The sequence below is a fragment of the Syngnathus floridae genome, chromosome 4 (assembly GCF_059516105.1).
Source record: "Syngnathus floridae isolate MCC-2025c chromosome 4, RoL_Sflo_1.0, whole genome shotgun sequence".
NCBI lineage: Eukaryota > Metazoa > Chordata > Actinopteri > Syngnathiformes > Syngnathidae > Syngnathus > Syngnathus floridae.
In genome coordinates this window covers 19,578,615-19,598,315 of record NC_142416.1, presented here as the reverse complement: position 1 = coordinate 19,598,315, position 19,701 = coordinate 19,578,615, and the positions used below count along the sequence as shown (strand labels likewise).

General features: G+C 43.3%; 2 protein-coding genes and 14 non-coding genes across 19 annotated transcripts; all 16 read left to right on the top strand.

Annotated features, from left to right (window-relative positions):
* The first annotated feature begins 35 nt into the window (after positions 1-35).
* On the top strand, positions 36-5,016 carry tapt1b (transmembrane anterior posterior transformation 1b). The gene is made up of 14 exons (XM_088374613.1): positions 36-273; positions 590-720; positions 870-988; positions 1,249-1,411; positions 1,483-1,618; positions 1,762-1,859; positions 2,144-2,213; positions 2,300-2,380; positions 2,458-2,567; positions 2,997-3,056; positions 3,477-3,545; positions 3,617-3,693; positions 3,765-3,940; positions 4,031-5,016. Exons 1-14 carry the CDS (start codon positions 60-62, stop codon positions 4,294-4,296), a joined length of 1,770 nt encoding a protein of 589 aa, XP_088230739.1. The 5' UTR covers positions 36-59; the 3' UTR covers positions 4,297-5,016.
* Positions 5,017-5,745: 729 nt separating this feature from the next.
* Positions 5,746-19,545, top strand: prom1b (prominin 1 b). Of its 4 annotated transcripts, XM_088374608.1 has the most exons (27): positions 5,746-6,324; positions 9,408-9,469; positions 9,548-9,574; positions 9,667-9,872; positions 10,054-10,174; positions 10,243-10,306; positions 10,376-10,465; positions 10,578-10,601; positions 10,760-10,977; positions 11,046-11,120; positions 11,196-11,259; positions 11,562-11,721; positions 11,854-12,006; positions 12,326-12,449; positions 12,603-12,706; positions 12,780-12,864; positions 12,943-13,089; positions 13,500-13,571; positions 13,784-13,876; positions 13,983-14,000; positions 14,143-14,196; positions 14,491-14,571; positions 14,792-14,860; positions 14,938-15,027; positions 17,485-17,600; positions 18,138-18,249; positions 18,585-19,545. In XM_088374608.1, the coding sequence occupies exons 1-26, from the start codon at positions 6,042-6,044 to the stop codon at positions 18,208-18,210; spliced, it is 2,673 nt and encodes an 890-aa protein (XP_088230734.1). In that variant the 5' UTR covers positions 5,746-6,041; the 3' UTR covers positions 18,211-18,249; positions 18,585-19,545. The 4 variants fall into 4 exon arrangements, with proteins under 4 accessions (XP_088230734.1, XP_088230735.1, XP_088230737.1 ...); XM_088374609.1 differs by lacking the exon at positions 10,578-10,601 and having other exon boundaries at positions 18,138-18,242; XM_088374611.1 differs by lacking the exon at positions 18,138-18,249.
* Positions 13,608-13,678, top strand: trnag-gcc (transfer RNA glycine (anticodon GCC)). The gene has a single exon. It is a non-coding gene; the product is annotated as a tRNA-Gly (tRNA).
* trnag-gcc (transfer RNA glycine (anticodon GCC)) lies at positions 15,087-15,157 on the top strand. Its single transcript has one exon. It is a non-coding gene; the product is annotated as a tRNA-Gly (tRNA).
* Positions 15,383-15,453, top strand: trnag-gcc (transfer RNA glycine (anticodon GCC)). The gene has a single exon. It is a non-coding gene; the product is annotated as a tRNA-Gly (tRNA).
* Positions 15,576-15,646, top strand: trnag-gcc (transfer RNA glycine (anticodon GCC)). The gene has a single exon. It is a non-coding gene; the product is annotated as a tRNA-Gly (tRNA).
* On the top strand, positions 15,748-15,818 carry trnag-gcc (transfer RNA glycine (anticodon GCC)). Its single transcript has one exon. It is a non-coding gene; the product is annotated as a tRNA-Gly (tRNA).
* Positions 15,931-16,001, top strand: trnag-gcc (transfer RNA glycine (anticodon GCC)). Its single transcript has one exon. It is a non-coding gene; the product is annotated as a tRNA-Gly (tRNA).
* trnag-gcc (transfer RNA glycine (anticodon GCC)) lies at positions 16,114-16,184 on the top strand. Its single transcript has one exon. It is a non-coding gene; the product is annotated as a tRNA-Gly (tRNA).
* On the top strand, positions 16,295-16,365 carry trnag-gcc (transfer RNA glycine (anticodon GCC)). The gene has a single exon. It is a non-coding gene; the product is annotated as a tRNA-Gly (tRNA).
* trnag-gcc (transfer RNA glycine (anticodon GCC)) lies at positions 16,468-16,538 on the top strand. The gene has a single exon. It is a non-coding gene; the product is annotated as a tRNA-Gly (tRNA).
* Positions 16,642-16,712, top strand: trnag-gcc (transfer RNA glycine (anticodon GCC)). Its single transcript has one exon. It is a non-coding gene; the product is annotated as a tRNA-Gly (tRNA).
* On the top strand, positions 16,825-16,895 carry trnag-gcc (transfer RNA glycine (anticodon GCC)). Its single transcript has one exon. It is a non-coding gene; the product is annotated as a tRNA-Gly (tRNA).
* Positions 17,009-17,079, top strand: trnag-gcc (transfer RNA glycine (anticodon GCC)). Its single transcript has one exon. It is a non-coding gene; the product is annotated as a tRNA-Gly (tRNA).
* trnag-gcc (transfer RNA glycine (anticodon GCC)) lies at positions 17,186-17,256 on the top strand. Its single transcript has one exon. It is a non-coding gene; the product is annotated as a tRNA-Gly (tRNA).
* Positions 17,367-17,437, top strand: trnag-gcc (transfer RNA glycine (anticodon GCC)). Its single transcript has one exon. It is a non-coding gene; the product is annotated as a tRNA-Gly (tRNA).
* Positions 19,546-19,701: the final 156 nt, after the last annotated feature.

Below are 19,701 nucleotides of genomic sequence, written 5' to 3'. Positions count from 1 at the left end.
AACTATTGTGGGCGACCACAAAGCGTCGTTGTGTGCGTGATGCCGTCATAGCGTTACGCATGACGTCAGTCGTCCAGGCAGCGCTCAGTGTCGCTGTGAAGATGGCGGACTCGCAGTCGACGGGTCTGGCGGACGATCCCGAAAACGAGGACAGGGAGAGCGCCGGGAGAACGTTGAGGACTAGCAGGGCCAAGTGGAAGGACGGTGGCACGGATGGCTTGCGGTTTACTGACAAAAATGTCACCGGGAAGGAAAAGAAACGCAATCTGTCAGGTGGGAAAGCTCGTCCGGCTGGGGGCTACTAGGAATAGCCCCTCAGTTTGACAGCAATAGCAAGCCGCTGAGGGGTATCCGAGGGGAACGTCGACGTTACTGGACGCTAATCGCTCTTTAGAGACGTAGACCTCATTTTAATACCGTGATTTTATCATCCCGTTAAATTAAACAGTAGTTCCGATATCATGCGAGCAGACTCATAACAACACATTGACACTGGACTGTTTATTGTTTGTCCAGTGCACTAACTTGTTGTGCAAATTTTAAAATATTGTCATTAATTTGTCTCCATGCTGCATGTATGTTTCTGCAGATCTGTCCCTGATCAGGTTTGTAACCACTGAGCTCACCAGGGGTTACTTCCTGGAGCACAACGAGGCCAAGTACACTGAGCGCAGGGAGAAGGTCTACACCTGTCTCCGCATCCCCAAGGAGCTGGAGAAGGTGAGCCAAAACTTGATATTGTATAATTTGAAATGCAAGATGCTATGCTAACTGCTAGCTTTTGTAATAATAACTACATGAATCACAAGAGTCCTTGGCTCGGCCCAACTCAGTGTTGATCGCACACGTCTTTTTTTGGGGGGGTTTAGTTGATGACATTTGGCTTCTTCCTCTGCCTGGATGCCTTTCTCTACATCTTCACGCTGTTGCCCCTCAGAGTGCTGCTGGCACTCCTGCAGTTTCTCACACTGCCGTGCTGTGGTCTTGGGTAAGGGGGAAAAAAATCATCAATGCAATATATATATCAATAGAGTCTGAAAAACGTGATATGAGGAGGATATGGTAAAAAGTAATTCAACATAAAAGTTTATAGTAGGTCCTCAATCAGTTTTCTCCAAATGCTTTTGGAATCAAATCTCCAAATTCACTTCACATTAATCGTGCCTACGTCATCAGTTGAACCTTGGAGTGTATTATTATTATTCGTTGCCTATAGAGGGCAGTAGATAACTTGGTCTCATGCTATAGCGGTGGACGCCTCCTCCAGCCGGCCCAGGTGTGCGATGTCCTGAAAGGCTTCATCATGGTGCTGTGTTACTCCATGATGAGCTACGTCGACTACGCCATGATGTACCACCTCATTCGAGGCCAGTCTGTCATCAAGCTCTACATCATCTACAACATGCTGGAGGTACTCCCAGAGGATCATCGTCACGGCGGCGCTTAGCCTCATCATCTCCGTCCTGCTCGGTTTTTGTGCAGGTGGCCGACCGCCTCTTCTCATCATTCGGCCAGGACATTCTGGATGCGCTGTACTGGACGGCCACGGAGCCCAAAGAGAAGAAGCGGGCGCATATAGGCGTCATCCCGCACTTCCTCATGGCTGTGCTCTACGTCTGTATCCTTTGCTGGCTGTCGGCCAAAAAAATTAGAAACAAAATATCAATTTGTGATCTAGTGATAGGATCGGGACATCCTTTTTATTTGTGTGTTCTCTATTAGCTTCTCGTTTTATTTTCTCCTTAATTTGCTTGATCTCAGTTCTGCACGCGATCCTTATTATGGTCCAGGCTACGACGCTCAACGTCGCCTTCAACTCCCATAACAAATCTCTCCTGACCATCATGATGTCCAATAATGTGAGTAGTACCGCTCATCACATTTGCTTAGTTTTTTTTTTAAGAATGGATTTGAACTGAAACAAAGTGCATGTTCATTTTAAAATGGTTACGGACTTAGTTCATTTAGTGCTTGACAATTAAAATAATAATAATAATCGTAGTGTGATTCTTTGGCTGGATGAAATTAAAGTCACCTTAAAATCAGACAAACAGACCATCAGTGTAGATTGGAGAAGTACAATGTAAAAAAACCACCTAATGTTGTTAACAGTGGGTGTGAAGTTCTTTTTGTCTCCTCGCAGTTTGTGGAAATCAAAGGAAGCGTTTTCAAGAAATTCGAGAAGAACAACCTGTTCCAGATGTCAAACAGCGGTAAGTGAATCCCACGATCAAGCCAAAAGGTCAAACGTCTGTCTACGCAGGGATTCATTTTCTTTTGTATTGTATGTTGCCCTCAGACATAAAAGAGAGGTTCACCAACTACATCCTCCTACTCATCGTCTGTCTGAGGAACATGGAGCAGTTCTCCTGGAATCCCGGTAAGCATGTCCATAAAGTGGCATTGCGCAATTTTGGACAACCTGTCAAAACAGCCAAGCTGTTGTTTTCCTTTCAGATCACCTGTGGGTGCTATTTCCCGACGTGGCCATGGTGATTGCCTCAGAGATGGCGGTGGACGTGGTCAAGCATGCCTTCATCACCAAATTCAACGACATCAGCGCCGACGTGAGTGCCGAGAAGCTCACGCTCGGGGTGTTCCGTTATTCCGTGTTGTCATCACCTGAGTGGTTCTTTCTGCATCATTGATGGGTTGCTGCACAGTTATGCAATGGGACCCACTGACACAGGAAGGGATTAGCCACCTTAGCTGCCACGCTGTCAAAGCTAATCACTAAAATCTCGCTCACGATAAAACCTGGAGTCCATCTTTCTCAATCGACACATTCTCGGTTACGCCGGCTAATATGAAGCTGCAGGGATTCAAACGCAGAACCTCTCGATCGTGAGACAGATAAGCTAACCACAGATACCCACCGGGCTGTGATGCGAATGCTAAATTCACGTACGACGTACTAAGCACACCAAAATTTGTCCTTTATTTATTTTGATGGCGATTGTATCACTGTTGTCATTTTGCCTATATCGGCGTCACAGGTTTACGGGGAGTACCGAGCCAGTCTCGCCTTCGACCTGGTCAGCAGTCGACAGAAAAACGTGAGACGTTACAGTAAATTGTGTGTGCATGTGTGTTTTTTAAATGAAGTCAATTTCAAGTAATCATTTGTGTTTACCGTCATATGAACGCGTCTTTGCCGTGCACTCTTAAAGCTACTGGGTCAAAGCCAACCCAAACATTTATACAAGGGCTGCTAAAAAAAAAATATGAATCATGTTTTTTTTTAGTAATAATTGAAATCACAAAAAATAAGACTTTTTTTATGAAACAACAAAATATGTAATATTATTTTAAAAATAAAGATAACCTTAGAGCCTTGCATATTAATAATAATTTTTTTACGATTATTCCAATGTTGCAATTATGAATATTCATGAGGATTTATTATGTAAAAATTGTAACTAATTAATTCAGACCCAGTGACATCACAATTTTGATCCAGTATTTGTATTTGACAGGCTTATACAGACTACAGTGATTCTGTGTCCAGGAGAATGGGCTTCATTCCGCTTCCTCTCGCACTTCTGGTCAGTAGCCTCACACATAAAAGTTTATTTCTTGTATTTGTAAATTTTATTGCACACGTTTCTTCACCCAGCTGATCCGCGTGGTCAGCAGCTCAGTGAAGATCCAGGGCTCGCTCTCCTTCATGTGTGTGCTGCTTTTCTATTTTGGGTAAATGTCCGCCTTGGTGCTCTTATTATTATTATTATTTTGTATTCTAAGCATTATTTGTTTGCGAGCAGGCTGATCACTCTGAAGGTGCTCAACAGCATCGTCCTGCTGGGGACGTCGTGCGCCTTCGTCAAAGACGCAAATATGGAGGAGAAACTTTTCGAACCGCCGCCATCGGCCGTCTCCAGCCGCGTCAACTCGCGGGCTCACCGCGCCAAGCCACCTCACACTGCCTCGGCGCAGCAAGGTACCATCAACGACATTTAATAGGAGCTAATGCCGTCTCTGTTTCAACCAGCACAGATATCGTTCCTAAAACCCGCAATTGTTCCCACAGAAGCAACGACGGACAAATCCGGAATACCCTTGGCGTCTGTCAGCCCGCAGCCGGCCTACGTGGCAGAGAGCACCGCCCTCCCCGCTGCCGCCATCCCCAAGAGCGACTCCGACGTCTTCCTCACCACCCCCGACGGGGAGGACGACCTCATCAAGATCATCAACACGGACACGGGCCTGGACGAGGAGGTGTTGGCTCCTCGGACCCCCAAGAAAGACTTACTGGAAATCGATCGCTTCACCATCTGTGGCAACCGCATCGACTGAACTCCGGATTGGAAGCGGCGACCGATCAGTATTTATTAATTTATTACAGACACAAACCAGCAGAGGCTTTAAGCTGTTATCACCTGCCGGCCCGGCGCAAGGAGCCCACCGGGGCTCGCCGGACCCGCTGCCGGTTGCTGCGCGACCTGCTTAAGACAGCGTAGAGACAGAAGTCCCGGAATCCAGAGATGTGAATTTGTTGCTGTCAAGGTTACAGCTGCACTGTGTGTGTGTTTTTTTTAAAAAAAGCCCAATCCACAGTTGGCCATTGTTTTAAGAAAGAACCGATTTTATCATTTTTTTAAACTTTTTTTATTTCTAGTGAACAAATTTGATGTTTTTACTGAAGTGGCAGGCTTGTCTTAACAAACTGGAATCCTGATGCCATTTTTTTTAACATTTTACTGAGTCATTAGCCCGAAAAGCTAGCAGTTGTTCTGCCTGGGGGGTAGATAGTATCATTATTTTTAAGGGTACAGTAATCATTTGCGAAGGATAGTGACTGAGCCCTATCCAAGGGTGTGTACACTTTTTATACCAACTGTACCTAAATGCATCGATCTCATCTTTTACTTGCTGCCTCTTTGATTATTTAACTAAATGAACAAAGTTACTGATAGCTTCTTGATTTGCTTCTTGCTCAGTCATTGTGTGTGAATGTGTGCGTGTGAGATATATTCTGAACACAACAAGAATAAAAAAAATATGTTTTAGAATGTTTTTGGTGTTACATCTTAATACACTTCACCCAGTCAGCGCAATCATGTACGTAATATGTTTAGTATTGGAGTTGATTTTAAAGTAGTGTACAACTGCACTGCATTAAAGTTACAGCTGTTCAAAATGGTGGACAAACAAATGGTTTGAAACCACTAACTTTGATGCAGCGCAATAGATAATTGTTGTCAAACATGAACAAATCATTTAGGAATAGTATACAGGGAAATTCATATATAGAAATGGGCCACTTTATTATAATAATAATAATTATTATTATTATACAATTGCAGTGGCTAGCCACTAATGAAATGACGGCACACAGTTGTCTACTTTTGCTGTACTGTATTCATGTTAGTTTTTTTTGCCAAATATAAATATTGTGTATTCTCATTCAAATCCAATTTCATCCATATTTCCATGTTTTCTGGAATTAAACTGCATCGGAATTCGATCGGGTGTGCCTAATGATATGTCCCTATGCCAAAAAGATAATGGCGTTGAGAGACGCGGGTAATTCAAGGAACCGTCAACAAATACAACGAAATGTCGCAAAACGGCTATCGCTCTCTTTGCCGTGTACACATCAAATTAATCAGTAACAGGCTTTCTAATAGTAAATGAATATATTTTCAATATATTTGTTTCATTTCTGTTTTTGTACTATTTTTATGAAGCATTATTTGTATGCGTAACTTTGGTGACGTTCCCTGGTCTGTGTAAAGCGGGATTTAGAGCTCAGCCGGCGGGAGGATGAGTGACAGGCGGCCCGCCGCACGTCAAATTCTTTTCACTACCCCTGTCGAAGGAGCGAGGTACCCCGGGGAAGATGTGTATCGACAGTCCGGACGGAGCCGACTGGAGCTAGCGAGAGTTTGGAAAAGTTACCGCCCGCTTAATTGCGCTGCTCAGGTGTGAGGTCGTCCGGGGTTCGGACTGGAGCAGGTGTCCTCTCTTCTTCGGACAACTCGTCTTCGAACTCCCGGATTTAATTTTTATACCCCCCTGAGTGCCCTCCATCCGGAGGCATGTTGTGGACACGGTGGCTCGTCTTGCTGCTCTGCTGGTGGGGGGCCGTCAGCGCCACCACCACGGCCGAGAACGGCCAATATGAGCTGGCCAAACAGGATGAGTCGAGAGCGGAGCCTCACCGGCAGCGCTCGCCCCCGCCGGTGGAGCCGCTGGATTTTGGCTTCGTCCCGGCGGCGGTTTATGATACCCACGCCTACTACGAGCCCGGAGCCATCGGGATACTCTTCCATATGGTCCACGCTTTTCTCTACGCGGTCCAGCCCAATTCCTTCCCCAAAGGTCAGGTCATTTTCAATTGCTCAAACTCATAAAACAACTTTTCATGTCGCCACTTTTCCAGCAACGACACACAAAATTCAGGGTTACCTAAAAAATGTAATTATGACATTCAAGAAAAAGTCCAAATCATAACCGATAACAGCTCATGTGACGTTCGCAAGCTGAGCCGTGATGGATCATATTCCTTTCTTTTATTTAAATATCAAATTTCTATTAAAAAACTGGTATGAAATTGACATTTTTCCCTCATCATTTTTCCTCTACCCTTGCTGATAATCCAGTCTACGATTATAAGGACTGGGCGATTCATTCAAGTTGATTTGTCAGGATTGTTTTGATTTTTAATACATATTTTTTAATTTTTCAGGTAATCTTTTGCGGCTTTCATCATTCATTCGTGATCCATGCCGATGTGCACTGAATATATAAAAACAATATGGATAGAGGGGCGCTATCTTCGCACATTTGCCCATTAGCTAATGCTAGCGTGCTATAATTCTACAATACAATACTTTTTCAATGACTTTTTGGCATTTAAGTGAGAGCTCTTTCTAATATTTGATCTTCTGTTAAAGACACGGAGGACATGGTGCTAGCTAAACAACAAAGTCCAACTGCACGCCATCAAAGAGCAGATGCTATTTACACAGAAACTATTTACACACCGTAGATAATACGCTTGACATCCTGGTCGTTAGTTTTATTTTATTGGTACATTAGGTGAAAATCTTTTTGTTTACGTTACCGTTCATATATGCGTCATAGGTGCATATGGGCCCTTCCGTCATACATGCATCAGAGCACCTGTCTTGATAAAGAGGCCGCTGCTTTAGTGCATTGACCTTTCGGTTTCCATGGAACTTTTGTGGTTTGACCAATTTGAACAGGAGTCAATAAATCTTTCATTGTGCAAATTTCAAAATTCAGAAATGAATCTAGCACAACCACTAATACCACTTTTTTTGTTCAGGAATGTGATTATATTTCCAATTTTTTTGTGGGTCTTGTTATAAAAAATAATTTCATGTTGATCGCCACATCACTGTGCTCTAGTGATGCTGATCCCATAAACCAACGTTATGATCAGATTAATACGAGTTGCGGCTCAATAGCCATCAATTACATCGTCGCTGTTGTGGCGTCACATGACTGGTGTGAAGTCAACAACGAGCTGCCGGGTAGAATCCTCGTGGATGAATTTTTAGTCACGCCACGTTCGAAACCCACTTAGTGTGTATGTGAGTCGTCACGTTGGTGTGTTGTCGAAGTGGAATAGGATTGGAGGCCTTTAAGTCGCAGCCATTTTTGGTGCGCGGGGTTAGGCCAGCGGAGCTGGCTAATCAATTAACAGATCAGCGATTAGGAGAGGCTTTCCTAAGTCACCTGCATCATTGCGTAAAACTTTAATCCACCTGGACCATATGCTGCCATTGCCTGGAACTCTCCGCCTTCAGCATAACACAGGTGGTCCACATCTGTGGAATTGTTGGGCAGATCAATAAATTGGTGTTGGTCAGCGTGTGAATCTTTCATTATATTTCATTTATATTTTGTTCTGAAGCTGAAAATTAGTGTTCACTCCCACAACGGCAAATTTAACAGCTCCGTTTGCTGTATTTTGTTACTCTGGGTTCTGGTAAATGACGCGTTGATCCTCACCCGTCCCTTCAAATCCTGGCTTGCAGTGAAGAAGCATTTTGGGCTCTTTCACTTGTGTGAAGAGTCTTATCCGTCTGACAAACACACACACCCACTGGATAGATTAGAGGATTAGCATTCCCGGAGCTAATGCTAACCTGCTGAAACTGCGACCAGTGCAGATGGCATTGTCAAACACACACACTCACTTGTGCCAGCCATACAAAAAAATGGGTCAGTCTTGTTTTGTCTGTTCCACTTCAGGGCTGTGATTGGTCGTAGACTCGTGCCTGCGCAGCTTGCAACATTTTTATTTTTTTTTAACACTACATAGGGATGTTTCCTTGATTGACAAGTGGCCATTTTCTCAAAATATTCCTTTTAATTAAATAGCTAAATAATATCAAATAATATTAATATTATGAACTTGCTTGTTGAGTAGTTTAGGTGAGGTGGCTGTGAGGTCACAGAGATGTCACGTCGGTTCAACATCTTCGGTTAATCTGTCCGAGCGGGTCAGCGCCGAGGATTGTGCCCGACTATATTTACGCTTTAGTGGAAGACAACGGGGGGCTGGTTGTTTGCTTTAATCATGAGAAACTTGTTTACCTCACGCAGGAAGTAATTCAGACAGACCAGTTAAGGAAAGTATTCTTATATAACAAATGAAGAGAATACAGAATTATTAAACAGAGTTTTAAGTTTCTCGTTTTAATTGTTTACATGTGTAATTGGGATGCTTGTTGCCCCCTATCCCGTTCCTTTTTGTCTCCAGTATCTTGCCCTCCTACTGGGTCACTGAACTAAGCTGTCTAAGCTTAGCTGCCCTCTGCAGCTAATGCTAACTAAGAAGCTGCGAAGAAAAAAAAAAAAAAACAGGTGGTGCCGATACGATTCACTTGCGATACATCAGCAGACTTGCACCCCCCCCCTCACCAAATTCCTTTAAATTCAACCAGATTCACCAACATGGGGAGACGGGACTGTCCAGGTGGTGTGTGAGATGGTTTGATTCTCGGAAACCCTCTCTGTCAATCAAAATGGATTATCATGGTCACGGCTGAATTTTTGTATGTATGTCAAAGTGTACCTAATGAAGTGACTGGCGAGTGTACGGAAGCATGTGTGCGTGTTTACCTGCTGAGCGACAGTGGCGGGAGGGGGGGGGTGAGTCACAGCACAGGTAAGCTTAGCGTTAGCTGACCTACATAAAACACGCTGACATGTTTTGCACTTCGCATAATTGTGCTCTCACGATGAACATTCCCACTTGTTGCTAGGTAGATTTATCGGGGTACAGTCAATTATGTTGCTGATGGGTACAGTGAAGTCATGTTTATCCACTTTTTGCTTGGCAGAATTTGACCATGTTATCCTCTTGTTGCTAGGCAGAATTCCATCATGACCCCCATTAAAATATTCATGTTTTTGTTTTTTCTCCCCAGATTTAATTGTTAAAGTCATTCAACAAAATATGGGAGGAATCAAATTTCATGAATGGAGAAAGGTTTGTCCTCTATTTCCTTTTGTATCACATTTTAATGGTTGACACTGACATTTTTTCCTCATCATAAACACGATGCAGCCAGACAACGTCGTCCTTCTTCTCGAGGTATGCGCCTCAAAACGTTCAACCTCAGTTGAATCAACCTGATTGGTTACCAAGGGTGACTGACATGTGTTGTATCTCCGCCCACTTAACAGGGGGCATACTACGAGTTGGGCTTCCTGGTGTGCGCGACCATCGGCGTCTTGTTCGTGGTCCTGGTTCCCCTGGTGGGCATGTGCTTCTGCGTTTGTCGTTGCTGTGAGAATTGCGGCGGGGAGATGCACCAGAGACAAAGGAAAAACGCCGACTGCCGCCGAGGCTTCTTCACCGCCACGCTTATCGCCACCACCATCTTTATCATGTGAGAACCCCAAAACAATTTAGAAAAGATTCATAGACCACCAACATGACTGAGCTTGTTGCTAGGCAGACTTCATGGGGCATAGTCATAACTGCCCCATCACCTGTTACTATCTTAGATTAATAGTGTCGGGGTCATATTTTATTTAAATTAAAAAGGAATCAATTGATGTGTGTGCCAGTCTGGGGGTGCTCGTGGCCTACGCAGCCAACCACAACATGAGCTCCCACATCAAGAACACTCGGCGGTTAATCAACACTAACATCAGAGACTTGAAGACGTTCGCCAACAACACACCTGCGGTAAGCACTTTTTCCACTCATTAAGGAAAAAAGAGCGCCAAAATTCACTTTTTGTCACTTTCTCACAGCAAATCGAATACATGACAGCACAGTATACAACGGCCAAAAATAAAGTCTTGTCCGAACTTGACAGTAAGTGGCTTTAGGGTACATTTCATGAACGCCTCCTAAAACTTTTTTTAAACTGTATTCTCGTGGTAGATATTGGACCTTTGCTGGGCGGGAGGATTCACAGTCAGCTGGAGAAGGAAGTGGTTCCCTCGCTGGACACGGCTTTGCGTATGGCAGGAGGTACATGCTAGCCCGTTAGCTGTTTTTTCAAATGTTGGTTTCATTCTAAAGATGCTCTCAGATTGAAAAAAAAATCTCTTTCTTTCATTTCATATGTTCTTTTCTCCTAAAGTAAAAGTTGAGAATGCTATCAAAGGTAATGAGAAATGTTCTGGATTTATGTTTGTGACTTGGAATGTGTTAGAAACTGGTTTGTGGTGGTTTGTGTCATATTTGTGCTCCTCCCTCGTGGTTGTTTCAAACCATTTTGATGGTCAAAATGTATTTCTGATTGGAAATAATGTTGCTTTGTAGCCATGCGTGAGACAAAGGAGGCCCTGGAGAGCGTCAGTTCCTCACTGCAAGTCCTCCAAGAAGGCACAGACCAGCTCAAGGACAGTCTGTCCACCGAGCGAGCTTCTCTGTCCAACACCTTGTCCGACCCGGCCTGCACCAACGGCGCCGTGTCGCCGAGCTGCAACGTCATCCGCACCTCGCTTTTCCAACTCGGCATCAACGCTGACTTTTCAAAGGTGGCTTCCGAGCAAGCTTTCAGAATAAATGAATACAGGAACAACGGCTAAATATTTTTTTTCCGCAGCTCCCAGATGTCAACTACGCCTTGGAGAATGTCAACACGGTCCTGAAGACGGACCTCAGCAACATTATTCAGAAGGTCTGTCTACCTCACATCTACTTTTTTTTTTAGATTCTAACCCATTTTTTTTTTTTTTTCCCCCTCCACATTTAGGGCTACTCGTCCTTCAATGACACGCCGAGGCTGGTCAAAGAACAAACCAAAAACATCGTGGCAGGTACACAAACAACCTCCTTGTGTTTGCTTGTACTGTGAACCCTGTTTTTTTTTTTTTTTTTTGCTTCGGCTACATTCTAAAGCCACTAATAATCGCTCGTGTAGAAAAACATCTTCGCTTTAAACACTGTACCACTATTAATATCATCGCATTCTTTCACACCCCGTTTTCATTTGCCTTCTTCCGGACAACTAAACTGCAGCGTTACCTCGTGAGTGATCCTCAATGAACTTCCTAAGTTAAACGAAATAATCATCGTTGCTGTTTTGTGTATTAATCGTGTGTGTGATGCTTGTGTTTAGGAGTGAAAGGCATGCTAGATAAAATCGGCAACGAGATCAACGGCTTCACCAAGATGTTCCCGGTGGAGGCGTCGCTGGCCAACTTCACAATCTTCCTCACTCAGGGGCAGAAGAACATTGAGTCCTATTATGCACAGATTGACCAGCTCGACTTCTACAGGTTTGCTTTGAACTAAAATAGAAATGAATATCGGGATACTCCAACCATTTGATGTGTCCCAATAAATGGTTTAATCTCTCTCCAAATGTGGGATGTGCTCCAGCACAAAAGTCGATTTCAACTTTTCTGCAGGTGGATTGGCTGCGTGGCAGTGCTGTGCACGGTGGTCCTCATCCTGTCCTTCAACATCCTGGGCCTGCTGTGCGGCACATGCGGCTACGACAAGCAGGCCACGCCAACTACTCGCGGCTGCCTGTCCAATACGGGCGGGAACCTGCTCATGGCGTACGTACAAAGAATAATAGACTTAAAACAGAGATTTGGTATTCCAACTCCATTTTTACACAAATTGTTGTTGCTGAACTGAAGAAACTCTTTTTTCAGATAACTGTTCTGATGAGATTACAACAGATTTAGAGAATGTAAAATAATTTAGTGTAGGGTTGACTGCCATCTACTGGCCGAATTTGGGTTGGTGACGCGTTCGATTGCCATTTTATTTCCATTTTATTTATTTTTATATGCCGGATAATTATTTTAGTCCCACCACTTCACTCTACGACCACCATGAATTGATGTCTTGTTTTTTTTGGGTCTACGACAGCGGCGTAGGCTTCTCCTTCATCTTCGCCTGGGTGCTGATGGCCATCGTCACCGCACTGTTCCTCATCGGGGGCAATGTGGAGAAGCTGCTGTGTGAACCCCTGGCCAGCCGGCAGCTGTTCCAGGTACGACCCTTATCGGAGCGTGTTGGCAATAAAGATATTCTAATCTCATCCTCCAAAGTGTGCTCCCGATTTTGTATTTCTTTTAAATGCTTACATAATAGCGATATGCCAAATAAAGAGTTTCGCTTTGATTATCCCTGTATGTGCGCTTAGATCATAGACACACCTTTCCTGGTCCATCCGGCCAAGAAGAACTTCCTCCCTGGAATGCTTTTTCAGAACCCAAACATTGACTTAACTTTGGGGAGCATGTACAGGTAAAAGAAAAATAATATTTTCAAATAGTTGACATTTGTGATGGGCTAGCTGATGGTTTTTGATTCTTTTTAGGGAGTGCTACGATAACAACGGCCTATATCATGCCCTGCAGCTTGAGACCATGTTTAACATCAACTCCTTCCTCAACAGAACAGTGGCAAGTGTCCCGCTCAAAACGTGACTTGCTCGTGATAAGTGTTGTGTAATTTTAATTTGATCTTCTGCTTGTCATTAGTACAACAAGGACCTGGCCAATGTGTTTGACAGCGTGGAGGTGGACCTCCAGGACATCTCGCTGCTGGAGCAGGCGGGCAGAGACAACCTCATCAATTTTGCCAACACGGGCATTGGAATCATCGATTATGAAGCATACCTGGCTGAGGTGGCGAGATGTTGATAATTGTCATATTATTAATTAACTGCAAGGTTGGAAGTTGCATGTTGATATGTGCTTAATGAGTCCGTTACTTCCAAGTTTGGGAAGACCTGTAATGAGGCGCAGTCACCAACAGATGGCAGCAATGCACAGTTATAGCTTTTAAGTTAGTCAATCATTTGGTCAGTTAGTTAGTCACTCAGGCATGGAGTTAGTTACTAACTTAGTGACTCAGTTGATTTCTTAATGAATTCATTAGTTGATTTATCAGTCAATCAGTTGACTGGACTTAATTAAAATAGATGAACTTCCCTTGACGGAAGTTGCTCACTGGATTTTTGGTTAGAAATAACAAATAAATCACAAAGATCATGGAACTAAAAGTATGAGCCTGATGTATGGTTTTTATTTTCCAGGTCAACAAGGGAATCACGCTCGTGGATCTTCTGACGTTTGCTGTTGACCTGGAGGGGCAAGCTGACCAGCTTGTGAGTTAAGAAAGTGCAAAAACTATTTGTTTTCAAGCATTGGTGGTTCAGTGGTAGAATTCTCGCCTGCCACGCGGGAGGCCCGGGTTCGATTCCCGGCCAATGCAACTCCCTTTTTTTTTCTTAAACTTCCCTAAACATGTGGCAAACGTTACCTTGGTTCCCAGATGTTTTTCTTTCCTTTGTATTTATTTCTGCGTGTGTGTTTGCAGCCACGTGGCGCTCTGGAGAACGCGCTGAAAGGTCACGCTAGCAGCATCCGACAGATTCACAGAGAACTGGTGGTCCCCTTGGAGCAGGCCATGGTACATTCCATGCTACACACATACAACACATGTTTATAAATTATTCTACACAAGCGACGACACTTCAACATGACCTCAATTTCTCTCCTCTCATTCACTGTGACAGAAATATGTCCGTGCCAGGGTAAGCGCGGTGACACTGGTTGTTGTGTTTTGATTATAGCGGTGCTGTGGTGATGTGACCTTGTGCCCTGTGGACCCGTTCATGAATATTCACGAACGACACATTATATTAGGGTAACGAGTGTTTTTGTGTCATTGTGCAGAGCACCTTGAATCAAAGTATAAAGCTGCTGCAGAAAACCTCCAGCGACCTGCCGGTGAGGCGCTACAATTTTTTAATTTCTTTATCTATTTTTATTTTACATTTTATTCAATATTTTTCTGTGATAGTGATCATTATAAATGTTCTTATATTTTCTTTTTAGCATTATATTTTCATTTTACTTTTATTTGACTTAGGTGTCACTTTTATTCTGTAATTTATTTTTTGCTTTCAGGTGACTTTTTAGCAATTTTGCAATCATATTTCATATTTGATTTTGTTTAAATCGTACTTTTATACACCATTTACTGTATAACGTGTCACTCATATATTTTCACATATTTTTTAGGTGAAGGTGACCAACATCCTGAGCGCCCTTGATGCTTCAGAGTACCTCATCAGTAACAATGCCTCACATGTGGTCAAACAGGTACATGCATAAAATATGGAACAGGGGGAATTTTAGGGGAAGTGTGTAAAAGGTTTAGATTTTTCATTGTTCATTTTAAAAACTCTACCGATTTGATTGATATGCAAAAAAGATGTGCTTGCAGTCTAATAGTTCACCGCAAGATGGCACTACATATTGCACAATGTCCTTTGAAATAAAGCAAGAATAAGAATAATTTGCTTTTGTTGCGTGTGCTCAGGAAACCAAAAACTATGTCCAAAGCTTGGTGGGTTACTTCAAACAGTACACAAACTGGGTGCACGACTCTGTGAGTACGACTCCACAAAATTATGACAATGATGCCGTAATGATCAAGTATATAATATGTTTTGATTGTTCCTGCAGCTGATTGCAGAGGTGGCTCAGTGTAAACCCATCAGCAACATTGTGGACAGCATGGAGATTGTCGCATGCAGCTTCATTGCCGACTCAGTGGTAGGTCACTGTAACGCTTAAAATTTGCCATTTCAAAATATGTAAATTGACTTATGTACGCATTGGTGGTTCAGTGGTAGAATTCTCGCCTGCCACGCGGGAGGCCCGGGTTCGATTCCCGGCCAATGCAACTTCCTTTTATTTTTTGAGTTTGTCCTAAAGGACCAGGGGAACATTAAGATGATCCCCAAATGCTAACTTTTGGATTGATTTGCGATATGTTATGTTTCTCGTGAACGTGACAGCAACTCTGCTCCACCAAACTCGATCGTGTCCATCTGTAGCGCATGTGATGCAACTTAATGGCCATCTGTTTGGACTCGATCTGTTCAACATGGAAGGGTGATTTTCGCAAGCATTGGTGGTTCAGTGGTAGAATTCTCGCCTGCCACGCGGGAGGCCCGGGTTCGATTCCCGGCCAATGCAACGTCCTTTTTTTTTTTTTTTTTCTTTTCTTAAAACGAGATCATCAAACATCTGGCAACACAAAAAAAAAAAAAATGTTGCAAGTTTTGTTAGAAAGTAACGACCATAACACTGCTCAACAAGCATTGGTGGTTCAGTGGTAGAATTCTCGCCTGCCACGCGGGAGGCCCGGGTTCGATTCCCGGCCAATGCAACATCCCTTTTTTTTTCTTCTTAAAACGAGTTCATCAAACATCTGGCAAAAAAATGTTGGACGTTTTGGTAGAAAGTAACGACCATATCACTGCTCAACAAGCATTGGTGGTTCAGTGGTAGAATTCTCGCCTGCCACGCGGGAGGCCCGGGTTCGATTCCCGGCCAATGCAACTTCTTTTTTGTTTTCTTTTCTTAAAACGAGATCATCAAACATCTGGCAACGTACAAAAAAATATGTTGCGCGTTTTGGTAGAAAGTAACGACCATAACACTGCTCAACAAGCATTGGTGGTTCAGTGGTAGAATTCTCGCCTGCCACGCGGGAGGCCCGGGTTCGATTCCCGGCCAATGCAACTTCCTTTTTGTTTTCTTTTCTTAAAACGAGATCATCAAACATCTGGCGACGTACAAAAAAATATGTTGCGCGTTTTGGTAGAAAGTAACGACCATAACACTGCTCAACAAGCATTGGTGGTTCAGTGGTAGAATTCTCGCCTGCCACGCGGGAGGCCTGGGTTCGATTCCCGGCCAATGCAACATTCTTTTTTTTTCTTCTTAAAACGAGTTCATCAAACATCTGGCATCATACAATAAAAGAATGTTGCGCGTTTTGGTAGAAAGTAACGACCATTATGCTTCTTAACAAGCATTGGTGGTTCAGTGGTAGAATTCTCGCCTGCCACGCGGGAGGCCCGGGTTCGATTCCCGGCCAATGCAACTTCCTTTTTGTTTTCTTTTCTTAAAAGGAGATCATCAAACATCTGGCAGCATACAAAAAATATGTTGCGAGTTTTGGTAGAAAGTAACACTGCTCAACAAGCATTGGTGGTTCAGTGGTAGAATTCTCGCCTGCCACGCGGGAGGCCCGGGTTCGATTCCCGGCCAATGCATGGTCCTTTTTTTTTTCTTCTTAAAACGAGTTCATCAAACATCTGGCAAAAAAATATGTTGCGCGTTTTGGTAGAAAGTAACGACCATAATGCTTCTTAACAAGCATTGGTGGTTCAGTGGTAGAATTCTCGCCTGCCACGCGGGAGGCCCGGGTTCGATTCCCGGCCAATGCAACTTCCTCTTTGTTTTCTTTTCTTAAAACGAGATCATCAAACATCTGGCAACCTACAAAAAAATATGTTGCGCGTTTTGGTAGAAAGTAACGACCATAACACTGCTCAACAAGCATTGGTGGTTCAGTGGTAGAATTCTCGCCTGCCACGCGGGAGGCCCGGGTTCGATTCCCGGCCAATGCAACTTCCTTTTTGTTTTCTTTTCTTAAAACGAGATCATCAAACATCTGGCAACCCTACAAAAAAATATGTTGCGCGTTTTGGTAGAAAGTAACGACCATAACACTGCTCAACAAGCATTGGTGGTTCAGTGGTAGAATTCTCGCCTGCCACGCGGGAGGCCCGGGTTCGATTCCCGGCTAATGCAGCTTCCTCTTTTTTTCTTTTCTTAAAACGAGATCATCAAACATCTGGCTACAAAAAATATGTTGCGAGTTTTGGTAGAAAGTAACGACCAAAACACATCTCAGCAAGCATTGGTGGTTCAGTGGTAGAATTCTCGCCTGCCACGCGGGAGGCCCGGGTTCGATTCCCGGCCAATGCAACGTCTGTTTTTTTTTTGTTTTTTTTTTACGAGCTGACCAGACATCTGGAAACATTCACGCGTTATGTGAGGACGTAACATCCCCATTGCCTCACTCCTGCATTCCACAAGCATTGGTGGTTCAGTGGTAGAATTCTCGCCTGCCACGCGGGAGGCCCGGGTTCGATTCCCGGCCAATGCAACTTCCTTTTCATTTTTAAAAAAAGTGCTCTTTTGTTGTTTTTCTAGAATACCTTCTGGCTTGGACTGGGTCTCTCCAGCATCCTCCTGCTCCCCAGTATCATCATCTCCATCAAACTGGCCAAATACTACAGAAGGATGGACACGGAGGACGTTTTTGAAGAGTGAGTCCAGCCAGCACGTAAATTACATTACTTGCACACGGTGAAGAGATCCAATACAAGAGCTGTAAATCGCTTTTCTTTATCTGTCTGGGTCAGAATTCTTTCCCAGCTCTTGTAATGGATATCAATGTGTATTGATACTTTATTAACATTTATTCTCTCTTCTCCTTCCTCTGTTTTTCAACTCACCATTAATTTGTCGAATCACCATTTTTCATACTCACATGATTTCCCTCAGCACCACTTACCCGTGGCTCGTTGCACTTTGACTATCGTCACGTTTCGTCCTCACTTTGGATCTTTACCTTCATCTTCATTCTCAAAAATCATCTCCTCTCTTGGATGAATCCTTCATTTTACGCTTTCCGATGATCTTCTTGACTCTGGACATTTTGCCACCGGACTCTTGTTTTACATTACAGGTCATACAGGTAACCACGGTGAACAATACCTTTTTGGAAACCGCCATGGAAACACTGGAGTTAGCCCACTCTCGTTCTAATTTGCTCAAATTCCCTTGTGTGTGTGAATGTGCAGTAGCTCCCCCTATAGTGACACCCTGTTCCGATTCCCTCGAGCCTCGGCTCCCTCAATCTGCGTCGACTGCTGATTCAAAATGGAGGTCGTCTCCTCCGTAACAAGGTAAAAGGTAAATCCTCTTACAGTAACGTTTCAGGGCTTTGAACAAAGCGGTAGCCGGCTGCCAATCATCGGGATCGGAGTCTTATCCTCTTGATCAATCATCTGTCACTTTTGTCTCTGATGTGACAAGAAGCCATGAGGAGAAGAAAGCTGCCACCTTTTTGTGTGTTCACATTGGATTTGCCAACTTGTGGCAAGATGTGTAATTTGCAAGAAAAAAAATATATTTTACATCAAAAAATAAAATGTGAAAAAAGGGTGATTTTGCAACAATAAAATTATAAGAGCATAATTGCACAGAAAATAACATCATATTTGATAAACACTTGTTTTTGTTCGCAGTGCACAAGAAAACTGGAACTGAAGCGCCGATCATCGTGAGTGCTCGTTTCATCTCCTCATTTTAATTGAAGTCCCAAACTCAACAAAGGCAAGGAAGAAAGCCCGATTTATTAACTGATTCTCGACGTCGGCACCTCTTCATTGCCCAAGGTAACTCGACAGATTTCCTGTTCACGTTTTTGGATGATCCCACAACCAAAAGGGGGCGAAAAAATGTCAACAAACAAGTAGGAACTCTTGAACTTGCCAGCCAACTCATATATTTATCCAAAGCTAACTGAGCGTGTTTTAATTTACCTAACTTTCCCGCGTAGCTACTTCCATCTCTATACTCTCAGTCACACGCAGTCACATGGACACATGTACATTTTTTATATATTTTTTGTTAATGTTTGTTTTTCTAACATTATGTATAGCAATTTTTTTTGGGGTAGAATTAGCCTTGTTTTTCATGTGATAGCATCGATAGCTAGCATGGTTTGGGCTCAATAATGTACATCATGTTTTGTAATATAAAAAAATATATATATATTATAAATTATATATATAATTTGACAATTGGAGAGAATCTGTTGGTATATTTAAGTACCCATGGTCCATTGTAATGTTTTCCAGCTAACGCTAAGCTAACAGCAGCTTGTGAACTGCTTTTGCCCAACTTCCAAGATCATGCAAAACTAATCCGACAGAAAATAGTAAAAACTGATGAAGTCAACTCGTGAGCTACTTTCCCCCGATGTTCCTAAGCTAATGCTAAGCTAACAGGAAAAGGAAAATATGGTATTTCCCACAAAAATGAAATAGCATCACAAAAGAGTTAATAATACTGTGTGTATGTATGTGTGTGTGGGGTTTTTCTTTTCTGGCAATTGGCGGTATGGAGGGGCCAAACCCAAGTCCCAGTGTGTGTGTGTGTGTGTTTAGAGGTGGGCTCAAATCTATGAATAAAAAATCCAACAAGTGTTGGCTTTGTCTCCATGGCGGCTAACAGAAGCTCCCAGTCACATGTATGATAGAGTCGAGGCGAGAGAGCCGTAATATTAGCCACTTTGCCAAAGCACACACAACGCAACGGCTCGTACGTTTTTCGGGTGTTGACGGCGAGTAGGCTAAATAA

Coding starts and splice junctions, on each gene's coding strand:
- tapt1b (XM_088374613.1), top strand. CDS start 60: ATGACGTCAGTCGTCCAGGCAGCGCTCAGTGTCGCTGTGAAGATGGCG. Junction 989..1,248: donor CTGCCGTGCTGTGGTCTTGG/GTAAGGGGGAAA, acceptor CTCATGCTATAG/CGGTGGACGCCTCCTCCAGC. Junction 3,057..3,476: donor TCAGCAGTCGACAGAAAAAC/GTGAGACGTTAC, acceptor TGTATTTGACAG/GCTTATACAGACTACAGTGA.
- prom1b (XM_088374608.1), top strand. CDS start 6,042: ATGTTGTGGACACGGTGGCTCGTCTTGCTGCTCTGCTGGTGGGGGGCC. Junction 9,873..10,053: donor GCCACCACCATCTTTATCAT/GTGAGAACCCCA, acceptor TGTGTGTGCCAG/TCTGGGGGTGCTCGTGGCCT. Junction 13,090..13,499: donor ATGAAGCATACCTGGCTGAG/GTGGCGAGATGT, acceptor TTTATTTTCCAG/GTCAACAAGGGAATCACGCT.